Source organism: Alligator mississippiensis, chromosome 3, assembly GCF_030867095.1.
Source record: "Alligator mississippiensis isolate rAllMis1 chromosome 3, rAllMis1, whole genome shotgun sequence".
Lineage (NCBI taxonomy): Eukaryota > Metazoa > Chordata > Crocodylia > Alligatoridae > Alligator > Alligator mississippiensis.
In genome coordinates, this window is record NC_081826.1 from 291,414,538 (window position 1) to 291,428,184 (window position 13,647).

Below are 13,647 nucleotides of genomic sequence, written 5' to 3' on the forward strand. Positions count from 1 at the left end.
CAAAGAATTAAGATGGGGAAACCATAATGATGTATTTGCCTCCCTAGCAGGGTCCCTTAATCCCCAGTACTTAGTCAATAAGAAGGCAGCATAACAAGTCTGCAATCTGGAGTAGGCAGTTGAGGTAGGGAGAGCTGCACGAGAATAAGCAGCCAGAGGAAGCCAAAAGATAGGGGCTACAGGCTGCAAGGTAACTGCAGGTAACTACTGGGGAGCCAGCTGCAAGACAAAAGGGCAGACAAGTAGAGAGGCAAGCTGCAGCAGATGAGGGCAGGGTGCTCAGTAAGCTGAGGGAAGACTCCTATAGCTAGTCAGAGGGGTCATCTGAGCAGAAGAGATGTAGCCTGGGGAGATATATGCTCAGCTCCTGAGCCAGAGCCCACAGTTTGGCCCAGGGCAGTGAGGCACTTGGAACAGCGAGTAGGGCCAGGAGGGCCAGCACTGGGAGATGCCAGCCAAACAGGGTAGGCAGTGGGGAGAGCATGGAGAGAGGCACCCTGCCTCAGCTGCTGATGGCTGTGGTTCTTATTATTGTGAGCTGTTAAACACTGGGGTTGTGCCTGGAGGGGGAAACAGGAGGCCATGCAGCAGGTGCCTGGGCACACTGGGTTTTGAGCCCTGCACTGAGCAGCAGTGCAGCTGGGCTGAGGCCAAAGCCAGGATGGAGCGGAAGTGGAAGCCAAAATGGCCAAAGGTCTGAGACCGAGAAGCCAGGCTGGAATGAGTGGTCCAGCTACAGGAAAGGGGCCAAGGTTGTAAATGGCTGAACAAAAAGAGATGAGGGCCTGAGGGGCTGGAATTACTAGCTGATGGTGATTGACACCCATGAGGCCTGGGTGACCTCTGGGGGAAGCTGGAGGCCATTATTAATGCCCTTGAGGCAGTTTGCCCTGTGGCATGGAAAAAGCCAGGGGTGGTGCCTGAAGGGCAAGATATGGGCATAAAATAATTGTGTGGCAGCCTAAGGGTCCAGAGAGGAACCAGTAGGACCCAGAGTCTGGTTAGGTCAATTAAAGGCAATCAGGATCACTCCAGCACTCAGGGAAAGCCTCCCAATTCACATACATCAAGGCATGGCAGGCAAGCTAGTGGGGGGCTACACTGAGGAGCTGGAGTGGGGCAGGTTTTCTGTGGCAATGAGGGAACACCATGGCCACCCTTAGAGCCAGACCTTGCTACAGTCTCAAAATGCATATTTTTCATTGAACCATGGAAATGGTAGGTGAAGGCCATCTGCTAGGGCAGGAGTTACCTGTGATAAGAGATTGCAAGAGCCCCAAAAAAGACCTAGAATGAAAGTAGCCTAAGAGAGCTGTATGAAGGGTGTGAGTGTGTGTATGGAGGGTCTGCTGCTCAGCCCCTCTTCTCTGCAAATGGCGCATGGGAAGTGCCTTTGGGAAAGCTCTCCCCAGCTATACTATTAGGACCTGCTCAGAAACATTGCAGATCCCCAGAAATGCTGCGTCCCTGCAATTGCTCTGGGTCTAGCAGCAAGTTCCACCAAAGCCTGGCTGTCCTGGTTTCTCAATGGCATTTTGTGGGGCTTTATTAGTCCTACACTGTATTATCACTTCTTTCTGAGAACCTCAATGCAGCTGGTAGAAGTACAATAATAAAGAACAATAATGGCCTGCTGGTCATTATTGTTATTACTGGTATTTATATTTCAGAAGCTTCTCTGCCTCCCAGTTACAGCCCAGAAGCCCACTGTGCTGGGGACAGTGCAAACACAGGACAAAAGGATCCCCCCAAAATCTCTCCCTTCCCCAACCAACTTATTCCCATGTACCTTATACCCATGGAGAGCCCTCCTCGGGGCCCCAAGAAGGAACGGTGTTGCCCTGTGGCTGGCTGCCCTGGTTCTTTCCATACTCAGGCCTGTCTTAGGAGCAGTGCCATAATTGAATCAATAATATTGCTTATAATACCTGTTCTAGCATGGTACGAAGTCCATATCCACTTGTCCTGTTTAGAAGCCATTGGGTCTACTCAGGAGGTAAGATATCACTAACGAGGGCAAGAACATCAAACCTATCTGTGATCCACTTCTCAGAGCAGTGACCTCTTTTCTCTGCATCTGTACAGTGCCATATGATATAATTTCTTGTGCTTTTTTACGACCCAGGGATTGCACCGGGGTGGCACTTGGAATATATTGAGGTCATCGATTCTGCCATGGATGAGACCTTCCGCTTCCAGTGTGATCGCTGGATGGCGAAGAGTGAAGACGATGGGCAGCTCATCAGAGAACTGGCTTGTGCCAACAACGACATCCTGGAGGAGAAGGAACGTACCAGTAAGTTTGAAGCAGGCCGTGGCAGACTCTAAAGGTCATTAGAGACCTGCCTCTCTTGACACCATTCAGTTGAGCATTGTCAGCACTTAGTAATGGAGCGTCTCGAGATATAAGTACTAAAGGCTGAGTTTACTTCTATGCCTGCAGAAACAGGGCACTAGGGTTCCATGAGAAAGGCATAAAGCAGGATTTATGAGTGAGAAAAACACTAAATCCCACTCTCGACTGAAAGTTAAGAGGGTACCAGAAGCAGCTGTTGATCCTGGCAACAAGCCAGAATGATACGTGGTGATGTCCTCATTAGAAATAATGGGCTCAAATCTCTGAGGTGGAAAATAAGTCCCATCTCCAAAAGCTTATAAGTAACATTGCCCTGACTCCCTGCTGGAAACACCCCAGGGCTACTAGCTCTCGTGTCCCAGTTGACCTTAATTGCAAAGTTTAATACTCCCTCCCCGATCCTGTTCACAGATACACAGGTGTCAAATCCAGAGTAGTTCCACTAAAGCTAATGAAATCACACTGGTGTAGAAAGTGATGAGAGAGGGCTAGAGACCATTGCTTTTTAAGAGCACCAGCTAATGTGCTCAGCCCATCACGGAGCACACTTCAGGTGAGATCCCAGCCCTAGAGAGCACGAAGAATTAAGAATTGCATTCCATGACACCGAGAAACCCTTCGGCGTACTTCTGCTCCGGCTTCACATCATTTGCCCTCTATCAGAGATACTTGCATGCCTCCCATTACCACAGGCTCAGAGTGCCCTGCAGGCTATAATGCATTTCTCCTCCCAATGCCCCTGTGAAACAGAATAATAATACATAGAAGGGTTAGCCTCGCTTTGCAGGTGGAGAACAGAGACACATAGAGCTTAATCCTGTTTCACTCTGTGCTTCAGTGGCCTGTACATGGCTGCGTGACGGCAGTTTTTGGCACTCGCACCCAGATTGTGATTCAGCTTTAGGCACAGAAGTGTGCACATCCCCACTGAACAAGCTCACTTGCAGAGAAGAGGGCTGTGCGGAGGCTGGGCAGGGAGCTGGCGGTACATGCTCACACAGGTGCACGCATAAGGCTGGGAAGTCATGAGGTTGTCACTGGGCAAAATCCTATGAAGAGCACACTTTAGCCTGGTGAATACTTGCTCTGGGGACATGCATCATGGGCACTAGGCCCTTAACCTACGGGGGTGTTGAACTGACAACTCCTGCTTCCTAGCAAGGGGCTCTAACCACTAGGCAACAACTTCCAGTCCCCTTATGAAGCTGATGTGATGGATCACCAAGGGAGGGAGCTAGCAGGCCCAGGAGGAAATGCACAAGCCAAAGAGTGTGTGGCTCAGTGAGATGGCTGCTGTCCTGGATGGGAGGGGGGGAAATGCCCCGCTGCTCTCCATCTATTTTAGCTGATGAATATTAAAGCAGCAGTGGCTCAGCTTCAAGAGCACATCTGGAGATGGCCTGGGCAGTGCCTAACCCAGGGGGTGGTGGTCGGCCCTCTTTGCTGGGCAGTAGGTGAGGCCGGTTCAAACCTCCTTTGGGAGAGGGGGTGAAGAAATGATGTTTTCTGCTTTCTTAGCAAGGGTCCTAACTGCTAGGCTGTTGGGCTAAAACATGGGAGGGCCTCACTTGTTCTCCTCCTCTGCTTTCCTGCTTGCAGGTACAGGCACAGGGTGATTCTGTTTTGCCATACGGTGAAATGGACTCTGTAAACCATCCTGCCATGACTAGACACATCAAGTGAAGGAGAATTTAGCCCCAAGGGGTTTGGTCCTGTTCAAATGGGAAGTCTATGGCCATGTAGGGAATTCAGCTCCTGTCTCCCAAGTCCCAGGCTGGTAGTCCAACCACTGGACCATTCTCCATCTTTGCCAGTGGCTCATTTGTGAAATTGGCCTATTCAACAGCCTGACCCCAGTAAATGACAACACTTCATTATTTTACGTTCTTCAAATATTTCAAATCTATCCAGAGAGGCGCTCCATGCAAACATGGCTTGTAAAGTAAAACAACAGCACACAAACAGACAAAGGACTACCCCAAAATATATTTGCATCAGTCCCCATCTCCTTCAACAAGCTGAACAAAGGATTAAACACCCGTGAGCTTGGCTGCATGCTCAGAGCGTTAACATAGCTGGTTTCTGGTTTCAGAGTCCAGGGCCCCTAACCAAGTACTTGTTGGCAGCAGACAGACCTCTTGTCTCTCCTAAGGGAGCTTCAGCTGCTGATTTTACCTGGGGTCATTTCCATGGGGAGAGAAGTGAACCTGGCTGCAAACAGTTTAGGGCTTCATAGGTTAAAATGGACACCTCGAATCCTGTTGGGAGCCCGTGTAGACCCCAGACCTCTGGTCCAATGTAAACCTGGCAGAAACTCCATCTAGTAAGTGGGCTACAGCTTAGTGCATGTACTCATGTTTTCCAGTGCTCCCAAAGTGCTGCCTCCTGTAAAGCACACTCCAGCAGCTAATTATGAGGTGACCATGGGTAATGGTAGTTGGGGTTCACAATTAATGGAAAGAACACACTGAATCCTGCTAGGTGCAGATGGGGGGAAAAAAGCCATTCTTGGCTATAGCCATGGACCAGAGCCGTGTAGGGCCTAACTCCGCCGCACATCTGTGCACATCTGTTCTGCAAATAGTGCTTGCTGTCCCTCTGTGAGGAGCACCAACAAGTCCCACCAGCTCTCCCAGGTGCATTCTCCACCCAACAGTGTTATTTCAGTCTTGACTGAGGCATATCCAACCAGCTGTCACACAAGCCCCGTATTTATCTAGGCGCGATATAATTAGATCCACTGCACTAGCATGGAAACATAAATATCTGTCTTTTGCCTATTGATGACATTGTGGCCTCCTGTCTCCTCATACCCCCTCCTGAGCAAAAGGGGACAAGATTATCCTCTGTACCCCATCTCTAGAGAGCCGCTGAGAAAGAGGAACGCCCCAAACAACTGCCCTCTGAATTCTTTGAAAGATAAGAAAACTTTAATTCCAGAAAGCAGCATCCAGCCCTGGTAGTTGAACACCATAAGCCTTTTGTTATGTTTTCTGTTTGTGCCATGCCTGGGGTGAAATCCTGACTCAGAAGCCCAGGGTAAAAGCCACATCACTTTCAGTAGATCCCAGTCTCCATCCTTGGTTTAGCTTACAGGTGCTTTATAGTCTAGCGTGACCAATATTAAGAGAAGTTATCTATACACCAGAGAGACAGTCAATTAGACAAGACTCTGGCCATAGTCCTAGATGCACCTGCTCTGACTGCTATGGGAACTGTGTGCTTTTTCTGCATTTAAAGCGTACGAGATTGTCACCGTAACAAGCAACAAAGAGAATTCAGAAACCAAAGAAGATGTCTGGATCATCTTAGAAGGAAGGAAGTGTCGCTCAAAAGAATTTGTCTTGGAAAATTCTCCGAAGAAAAAGAGATTTGGAAGGTATGAAAGGGAGCTCTCAATGGCCAAGAAAACAAAGCCCTCTCCCCTCCAGAGGATCCAAATCAGCTTTGTTCAAGCAGTGCCAAAGGAGATACCACCGGTGCCAAAGGAGAAGGAGGGGTGGGGGTTAATGTTTGGTTTGTCCGTGGTGACCAGATGCTAAAGCAGCTTTCAGAATTAACAGAAACAGTCATCTGGTGAGAGGGAGAGAGTCCTTCCCATAATTACATCTGAGAATCACCAGAACTGTAATACTTCTCGGGCTTGCCTGGTGAAGCAAAGGGGACCCCCAGGTAGCTGAGTTGGGAGGAGTGGCAGGAAGCTTATCTTAGCAAGAGGTGTTTTTAGCCTAGCCTCCAAAAAGGTTGATGGGGTGGGGAAGCAGAGAAAGAATAAGTGTAATTCCAACCTACGTGTTCAGTCTGGCCTAACAAGTCCAGTCTTTGGTTTAGAGTAAGAGAGCTCTCATTATAAACAGTGAATCGTGCACCTATGGAGAGAGTTGGACTGGGTAACCCTTAAGGTCCCTTCCAAGATATGACTCTTTTTTGAGACTCTCCTAAAAGAGAGAGAGAGAACTTTATACTGAAAATGTGAATGGGAGCTGGTATGTGTAATGAATAAGCTTCCTTCTTTCCCTGTTTGCAACTGAGCACACCCGTGGGCCAAACCGTGCCAGTTGTAACTACACATGAAATGAGATTTTGGTTGAGTTTTGTTTGTGGATACTATATTCAGCGCATACCCACCTATAGACCATAAGGCAAAGAAGATCTATACTAAGACCATCAGGATATATGATTCGATGTCTGTCTGTTGTGTAGGGAGGGCATGTCTTTCTTTCAGGATCTCACGAGTCCCTTGCAAGACAGGCTCTCTTCTAAGTTACCTCGATCCGAAGGTCAGGGGCTACAGTACATAAATGCCTATTTGAAATATCAAAGGTCAGAAAGAACAGGTCAGTTAGGGCTGGTCCTGCTTTGATCAGGGGGTTGGACTAGATGTGACCTCCTGAGGTCCCTTCCAACCCTTGTTTTCTATGATTTTATGGAAGCTCTTGCTTTTGCAATAGTTGGGTACAATGGAGTTCAGAGGAAACAACTTCCTCTGAAGAATGAATCATTGGCCAACCCTTGAGGACTGGATATTGAATAGACTTATGGTTTAAAAAGGCAACTGTAAAAACTATGTAGGATACCCTAGAGAGGAAACAGCAACATTTGCCAGAGACCAGTTGTTTGTCTAAGCTGTTTTCAAGATGGTCTTCTAAAATTGGGCTGAGTTAGCAAATTTAAAGTCACTATGATTGCTAGATGTATAACAGATAAAGAGTCTGTCAAGAAAAACGAATGCTATAGGGGAAATTAGTCATTCTTTAGCTTTATCTATAACAAGGCAAATTGATTTCTTATGTGAAGCAGCTCAAGTTTATCCTGGAAAGTCCTAGTGGCAGTAATTTAAAGCATCACCCTAATCAGGAAAAATACCGAATTTAAATACAGAAATTATACTTTGTGATAAATAATTGCAGGTTAAATCAAATGACTTTAAATGAAAGCTTATCTTCTATCTTCTCTAGCCATGTGCAAATTACTTAATGTCCATATGAGACAAGTTATTGCCTGTCTCCGAGAGAGTAATTGAAGCTGTTCTGTGTTTCCTGCAGAGGAGCAACAGACAATTTTCAGTTTTCTTCAAAGAACGTTGGTAGCATCGCCGCCATCTGTGTTGGTCACTGTCCAAAAGATGGAAAAAAGTCGAGTGCAAAAGCTGATGTGTACTGGCATGTCGAAGAGATAATCATAACAGAGATGGAGCTTTGCAACAAGTAAGTATCTTCCATCAAAAATGGCTGGACCACATAGAGGAAAGATACCGAGGCTTAAAGGCAGAAAGGCATAGGGAACTTGAATAGTACTGCAGCCCTCTGGTGAGGTACTATGTAATCAACCTTTCCCAGCCACACATATTAAGATTGAGAATATTTTTTAAACTAAAGGCAAGAGAGTCAAAGTGTTTAGGGATGCAGCGTGCCTGGCTATTCTGTATGAATCTCTCTCCATTTATCTGAGATACTTGCATGTCCAGTGCTGTGCACTAGCATGCTAACTAACTGGCATCTATTTTGCAGTCACTGCACACCTAATATTAAAAATGCAGACCCCAGTCGGATTTTTGCAGGCCAGTGTGCAAAGATTTCCCTTTGACAAACTGCTGCAAAAGTGATGTTCAGAGATGAAAATGCTGAACAAACACCCGGCTGGCGATTGGACAAACACCTGGCTGGGATCATATGACCCCAGCACTCTTTCCTGCCCAGGGCAGGGGATCGGACTCCATGATCTAATAGATCCCCTCCGACCCTAAAATCTATGAATGTATGAATTCTATGAACAAGGGCCAAACACTGAGATTCAGATTCCTTCTCACGTGTCATCATCAGTTGAAGGTGAGTCCTTGACATATGTCCACTATGTTTTGGGGGCCATCCACAAAAAAGTGTTTTTTAGCATCTGGTTTCTGTACCATCTAGTTGGCACTATGCAAGCCCAGGACCCTACTTCCAGCTTCTGCAGCCACCTCTATATGTAAAACCAGCATTTATTCCAAACCCTGAGGACAGATTTCACAGCAGGGGTACAGTTTCAGAACTGCTAACTCCAAATACCCCAAATTCATAAGCTTGGCTTAATAATTATAGGGTTTTTTTTCCTCAAGAGGATTTTTGTACTCTCTGCCTGTTGGTTTTAAGCCATTAGCATACAGATGGGCCACGTTTCTGGGCCTCTCCATTGCAACTCTGATGGCCAGAAAATTAGTCTTTTTTAAGAAGAGCTCAGATTCTCATCTAATCACAATTCGGCAACCTGGGGCTTTCAGGAAAATGCTACATAGCACAACAATGTGCCCTTGTTGCCAAGAAAGCTAAAGGCATATGAGCTGCATCAGTAGGAGGATTGCCAATATGAAGGGAATGAAGGGAAGTGATTATTCCCCTCTATTCAGCACTGGTGAGGCCACATCTGGAGTACTGTGTCCAGTTGTGGCCCCCACTACAGAAAGGATGTGCACAAATTGAAGAGAGTTCAGCGAAGCACAACAAAAATGGTTCAGGGGCTGGGGGACATGACTTATGAGGAGAGGCTGAGGGAACTGGGCTTATTTAGTCTAGAAAAGAGAAGCCTGAGTGGAGATTAAATAGCAGCCTTCAACTACCTGCAGGGGGGGTTCAGAAGAGGATGGAGCAGGACTGTTCTCAGTGGGGGCAGACGACAGAAAAAGGAGCAGCGGTCTCAAGTTGCAGCAAGGGAAGTTTAGGTTGATATTAGGAAAAACTTTCTCACAAGGAGGGTAGTAAAACACTGGAACAGGTTCCCCAGAGAGGTGGTGCAATCTTCATCTTTGGACATTTTTAAGACCCAACTAGACAAAACTTTGGCTGGCACGATCTGGTTGGGGATGATCCTGCTTTGAGCAGGGGTTTGGGCTAGATAACCACCTGAGGTCCCTTCCAATCCTAATTTTCTATGATTCTATGATTCTTGGGAAAAAATGCAACTTTGAGTAACCTTATAGTTTGGATAGAGTTAATCTGTCTTGTTGGGAAGTATAGTCCCACCCCTGAGTATAGGCTGCAGAATGCAATCTCATTGGAATTTCTCATGTGCAGCATTTCTTTCCAAAGGAGAGAGAGTATTTCTTTGGCTTCAGAAGCTATTTGGAACATCATGAAGTTTGAAATATAGTGCTAGAACTGCAACAGCTCATCTCTTTTTATTTCATACACACACTGCAATCCAGCTGAATTCCTTCAGGGAGGACCTGCTGCAGCTTGGAGAAGGGGCAGGGGAGGAGAAAGAAAGGGGACTCATTTGGAAATGATTTGCATCATTGGAAGTGAAATCCATCATTAAAAACACAATGCTCCAACCTCTGGCTGATTGCCAGATACACGGTGATTTGTGAATATTTTACGTGCTTCCTGGACATCACCAGAGGCAGCACAATGGAGCAAAAGGCTTTTTTGGGGGGGTGGTGTTTCTTAGCATCTGGTCTATATCATTTCAGTGCTTTCTCCTTTATTTGTCTTCTCACAATGGTCTGGGAGTGTTAAGGGAACACAACAGGGGCTCCCCATCTCCTCTCATTTCCTGGTCTCCCTAACTTCTTCCCGCTTTCTTCCTTTCCCCAGTAATGGCAATAATTGATGAATTTTGACATGATATATGCAATGGCATGTGCAACAACACAGCTTTGACAAACCTAACCTCAGGATTCATTAAAGTCTTGAGGGGCAGGGAGCAGCCTCCCCTGCTATGCAATTTGATCGCAGCCATTTAGTTCTGGCAGGGTTCAGACTCCTTTGTAGACAAATGAGATGACAAAAGGCCCAAATTCACCTTTGCCATGACCTGGAGGAGGTCAGCTTCCTCAGGAGATACTGGCTTCTCTGTCATTCAGCTCATTAGATGAAGATCTTCTGAAAGAGATGCTGTAGCTCAAACAGAAGTCAAGACCATTGGCGACGCATAGGGGGTGCACACAGGTGCATGTACACCTGCTGAGCTTGGCGGTGCACCCCCTGCAAAAAGCGCCGCCGACGCTGCCGGTGGTGCCTGTGGGCATTTGCCGCTTGCTGCTGGCTGCTGCCAATGCGGCCCGCGGCATCTGCATGTGGTCGCTGACTGCTGGTCAGCACTTGCCACCCCTCTCCCCGCCGCCGCCACCGCTGACTGCGGGAGCTCGCCATGCCCCCCCAGCCTCCGGGGGCATGCAGCATTCATGGTCAAGAGCTGCTGGTTGAGGTCCTGTGGCCTCTTGTAGGCAGGAGGCCAGGTTCCTCCTGGCCTTAAAGTTCCTCCTGGCCTTAAAGTTTACGAAAGCATGATTTCAAAATTACTTTGGTGGGCCCTGCTGACACCAGGGTTGAATTTGGCCCAAGGCCTCTGCCTGGAGGAGCTGTTCTGGGCAGAGGGAGCAGCACGGTATGAGAGCTTTGACCCTACTGCCCAGCTAGTCGGGCTATGGTGACTTTAGGATCATAGGAAAGTAGGGCTGGAAGGGACCTCACAAGGTCATCTAGTCCAGTCTCCTGCTCAAGCCAGGATCATCCCTGACTAAACCGTTCCAGCCAAGTGTCTGTCTAACCTGCTCTTGAAAATTGCCAGGAATGAAGATTTCACAAGCTCTCTAGGTAGCTTCCTCCAATGCTTGATCACCCTCAGCATCAGAAACTTCTTCCTAACCTCAGCCGAAATGTCCATTGCTGCAGCCTGAAGTCATTGCTCCCAGTCCTGGCCCCTACAGCCACAGAGGAAGTTTATCTCCATTCCCTCTATAATTGCCCTTCGGGGCTTTGAAGGCTGTTATCAAACCCACCCTCAGTCTTTGCTTCTCCAGGCACAGCACGACACAGTGTTGTGCCCCAAGGTCTCTGGAGGTCCCTTGTTTCGCTGAACCTGCAGCTGCCTCAGCAGAGGGGTTTAAGGCTTGAGACTTGTTCAGGCAGGAAGCGCCCCCAACCCCCTTCCAGTGTGATACTACATGTAAGAGACAGCAAATCTCCAAGCACTGCTTAAAAAAGAAGGAAGCAATTTCCATCCTCTCCTGGCAAGGCCAAGTGTTTTAGCTGCTTGTTGAAAATAATGTTCAGCAAAGCGTTGGGTCTTCTGTTCAGCCAGAATTGCTTACGCCTAAAATGCCATTGGGAATAAAGGCACAGCATCCTAAAAAGCCCATCAAAAATGCAAGTAAAATCAGAGTGTGTAGCTGGTGTGCCAGAGCCATGCAGGGATTTGTTACTATCTGGGAGAATTCAGATGTCACAGGACTGCTGACCTCCAAAGAAGTGTAAGGATTGATACCACGTGGCACAAGCAAAAGCCGCTCTTGGCTCCGCTTAGGATATTAAAAGTATTGCTCAGTAAGGTTGCAACTCAGGAGGGAGCTGAAGAGCTGGCAGGATAAAGAGCAGAGTTGATCCAGCTGTGACTTGAGCTTGTTTTTCATGGGGTGTAAGTATGTTAAACTAGCTAATTGGCTTCTTCCTCTAGCTAATGTCCTGCAGCACAGCTGTTTGTGGAGATTCAGAAACCTTTGGCTTACGACCCAGCAGGGATAGATTCCTTTTGTTCCCGTTACAAGGTGGGGCAGTGTTGCAAGGACATCATTACTATGAAGTAGATGACTAACTCCCCTTCCCCTACTATCTGAGCACTTGCTGAGCAGTGCCAACGCTTGCACTGTTAACACACTCTTATCTTCCCTCTGGCAGATTCTTTTTCAGATGCAATGCAAAAATCCCGCTGCGTCACAAGAAGAGCGACTACAGAGTCTTTGAGTGTGTCAAGACCGTAGAGAGTTTCGCCAGCAAGACCCGGAGTTTGGTGCCAGTCAAATACGAGGTCATCGTGACGACCGGGTTTGAAAAAGGAGCTGGCACCGATGCCAACGTCTTTGTTACCGTCTTTGGCGTCAATGGAGATTCGGGCAAGCGGGCGCTCAAAAACAAGCTCTGGAACCTCTTTGAACGTGGCAGAACCAATAGGTTTTACCTGGAAACCCTGGACTTGGGAGAGCTGAAAAAAGTCCGGATTGAGCATGACAACAGCGGCATGGCGAGCAGCGGCTGGTTGCTGGAGCGGGTGGAGATCACCAACTCAGCTACTGGAGTCAGCACAATATTCCCTTGTGGGAAGTGGCTGGATGAAAATCGAGGAGATGGTTTAATCTGGAGGGATCTGTTTCCCAGACAGTAGGCGTACGGCTGGGTAGGCAAGCGGGGCATGAGCCTTGGGTGCTGCCTTAGGAGAGGGGTGCTGGCATGGAGCTAGGGGGGAACCTCACCCTCCCATGCCTCTCCTGCTGTCCCTGCTCCCTTGCACCCTTCACCATCCGGCTTCAGCAGCAGTAAGGGCATACTGACAGCAATGACATCTTTCCCACAGCAGCAAACCTCCAGCTGCTGCTGCTGCACCAACTGCCTCTGCCATCACCATCCAGGGCTTAGCACCAGCCAGTTACTCCTCTCTTCCCCAGTATGAACAGGGCCGAGCCTGCAGCCTTTGAAAGGAGCTGCAAAGAAGACTTTTCATGCTTCCCTGCAGATGCATTTTCTTATTCGTTTGTTCCACACATTTATATTATGTTTAAATTTGTAAACCACTGTATTTTATATTTAAAGGTTTTCATTGGGAATATATGTACTGCTTGGCTTCATGTTTTATAAAGCTAATGGCACTTTTTTTATGCATAGCTAAAACCACAAACGGCACATTTTTTTCCTGCTTTGTGAGTATAAGATGTGAGTAGTATCTCAGTTTCCAGCCTCCTAGAAGGTGTCCTCTCCTGCACCACAGCTACCAAGGCTAAGAACAAGACTTGGACCCTGAAAAAATCAGGCTGGCTCCTTTTTTTCAAGTAATAAAGAAACTGGAAGAGAAAAGTAAGCTGCCACCTATGAGAATCTCAGTTTTGACCCACTTCTGAGTATATAATAGTATGTATGTGTTTTATCTGGGTATACACAGGTGCATAAATACATAAAATGAAGAAGCAAAAGCAACCCCACAGAGGGTTTCCAAGGAGAGTTTCCAGAGGGCAAGCTAACCTTGTAGCCCGGTTCTCAGTGGGTGTAAATTGGCCTAGTGATGTTGACTTTGGTGCATGAAGCAATTTACCCCAGCTGTGACGCTGGCCTCAGGCCTCAGACATTAAGCAGAAGACAAGCTCAGCGGCTCGTACTGAAGAGCGCGATGCTTTTTGTGCAGTTCAAACGCATACATTAGCCAAACACCTTGTCAATAATCAATTCCGCTCCAGGGGAGCTGGGCCGAGCGCAATCTGAAAGCTGTCTCCGGATAATTCTGCCCTCGCTGGCCTGCACGTCAAGCCCTTTCCATGGCAGCTGCCA

At 47.6% G+C, this 13,647-nt stretch overlaps 1 protein-coding gene across 1 annotated transcript in view; it reads left to right on the forward strand.

Annotated features, from left to right (window-relative positions):
* The window catches only part of LOXHD1 (lipoxygenase homology PLAT domains 1), a 218,785-nt gene extending 205,500 nt beyond the window's left edge, over positions 1-13,285 (forward strand). Inside the window, exons 38-41 of the mRNA XM_019496142.2 lie at positions 2,126-2,296; positions 5,597-5,735; positions 7,402-7,563; positions 12,010-13,285. Coding sequence (XP_019351687.2) covers positions 2,126-2,296; positions 5,597-5,735; positions 7,402-7,563; positions 12,010-12,493 — 956 coding nt within the window. The 3' untranslated portion in view covers positions 12,494-13,285. The remainder of the gene's footprint in view (positions 1-2,125; positions 2,297-5,596; positions 5,736-7,401; positions 7,564-12,009) is intronic.
* The last annotated feature ends 362 nt before the right edge of the window (positions 13,286-13,647 follow it).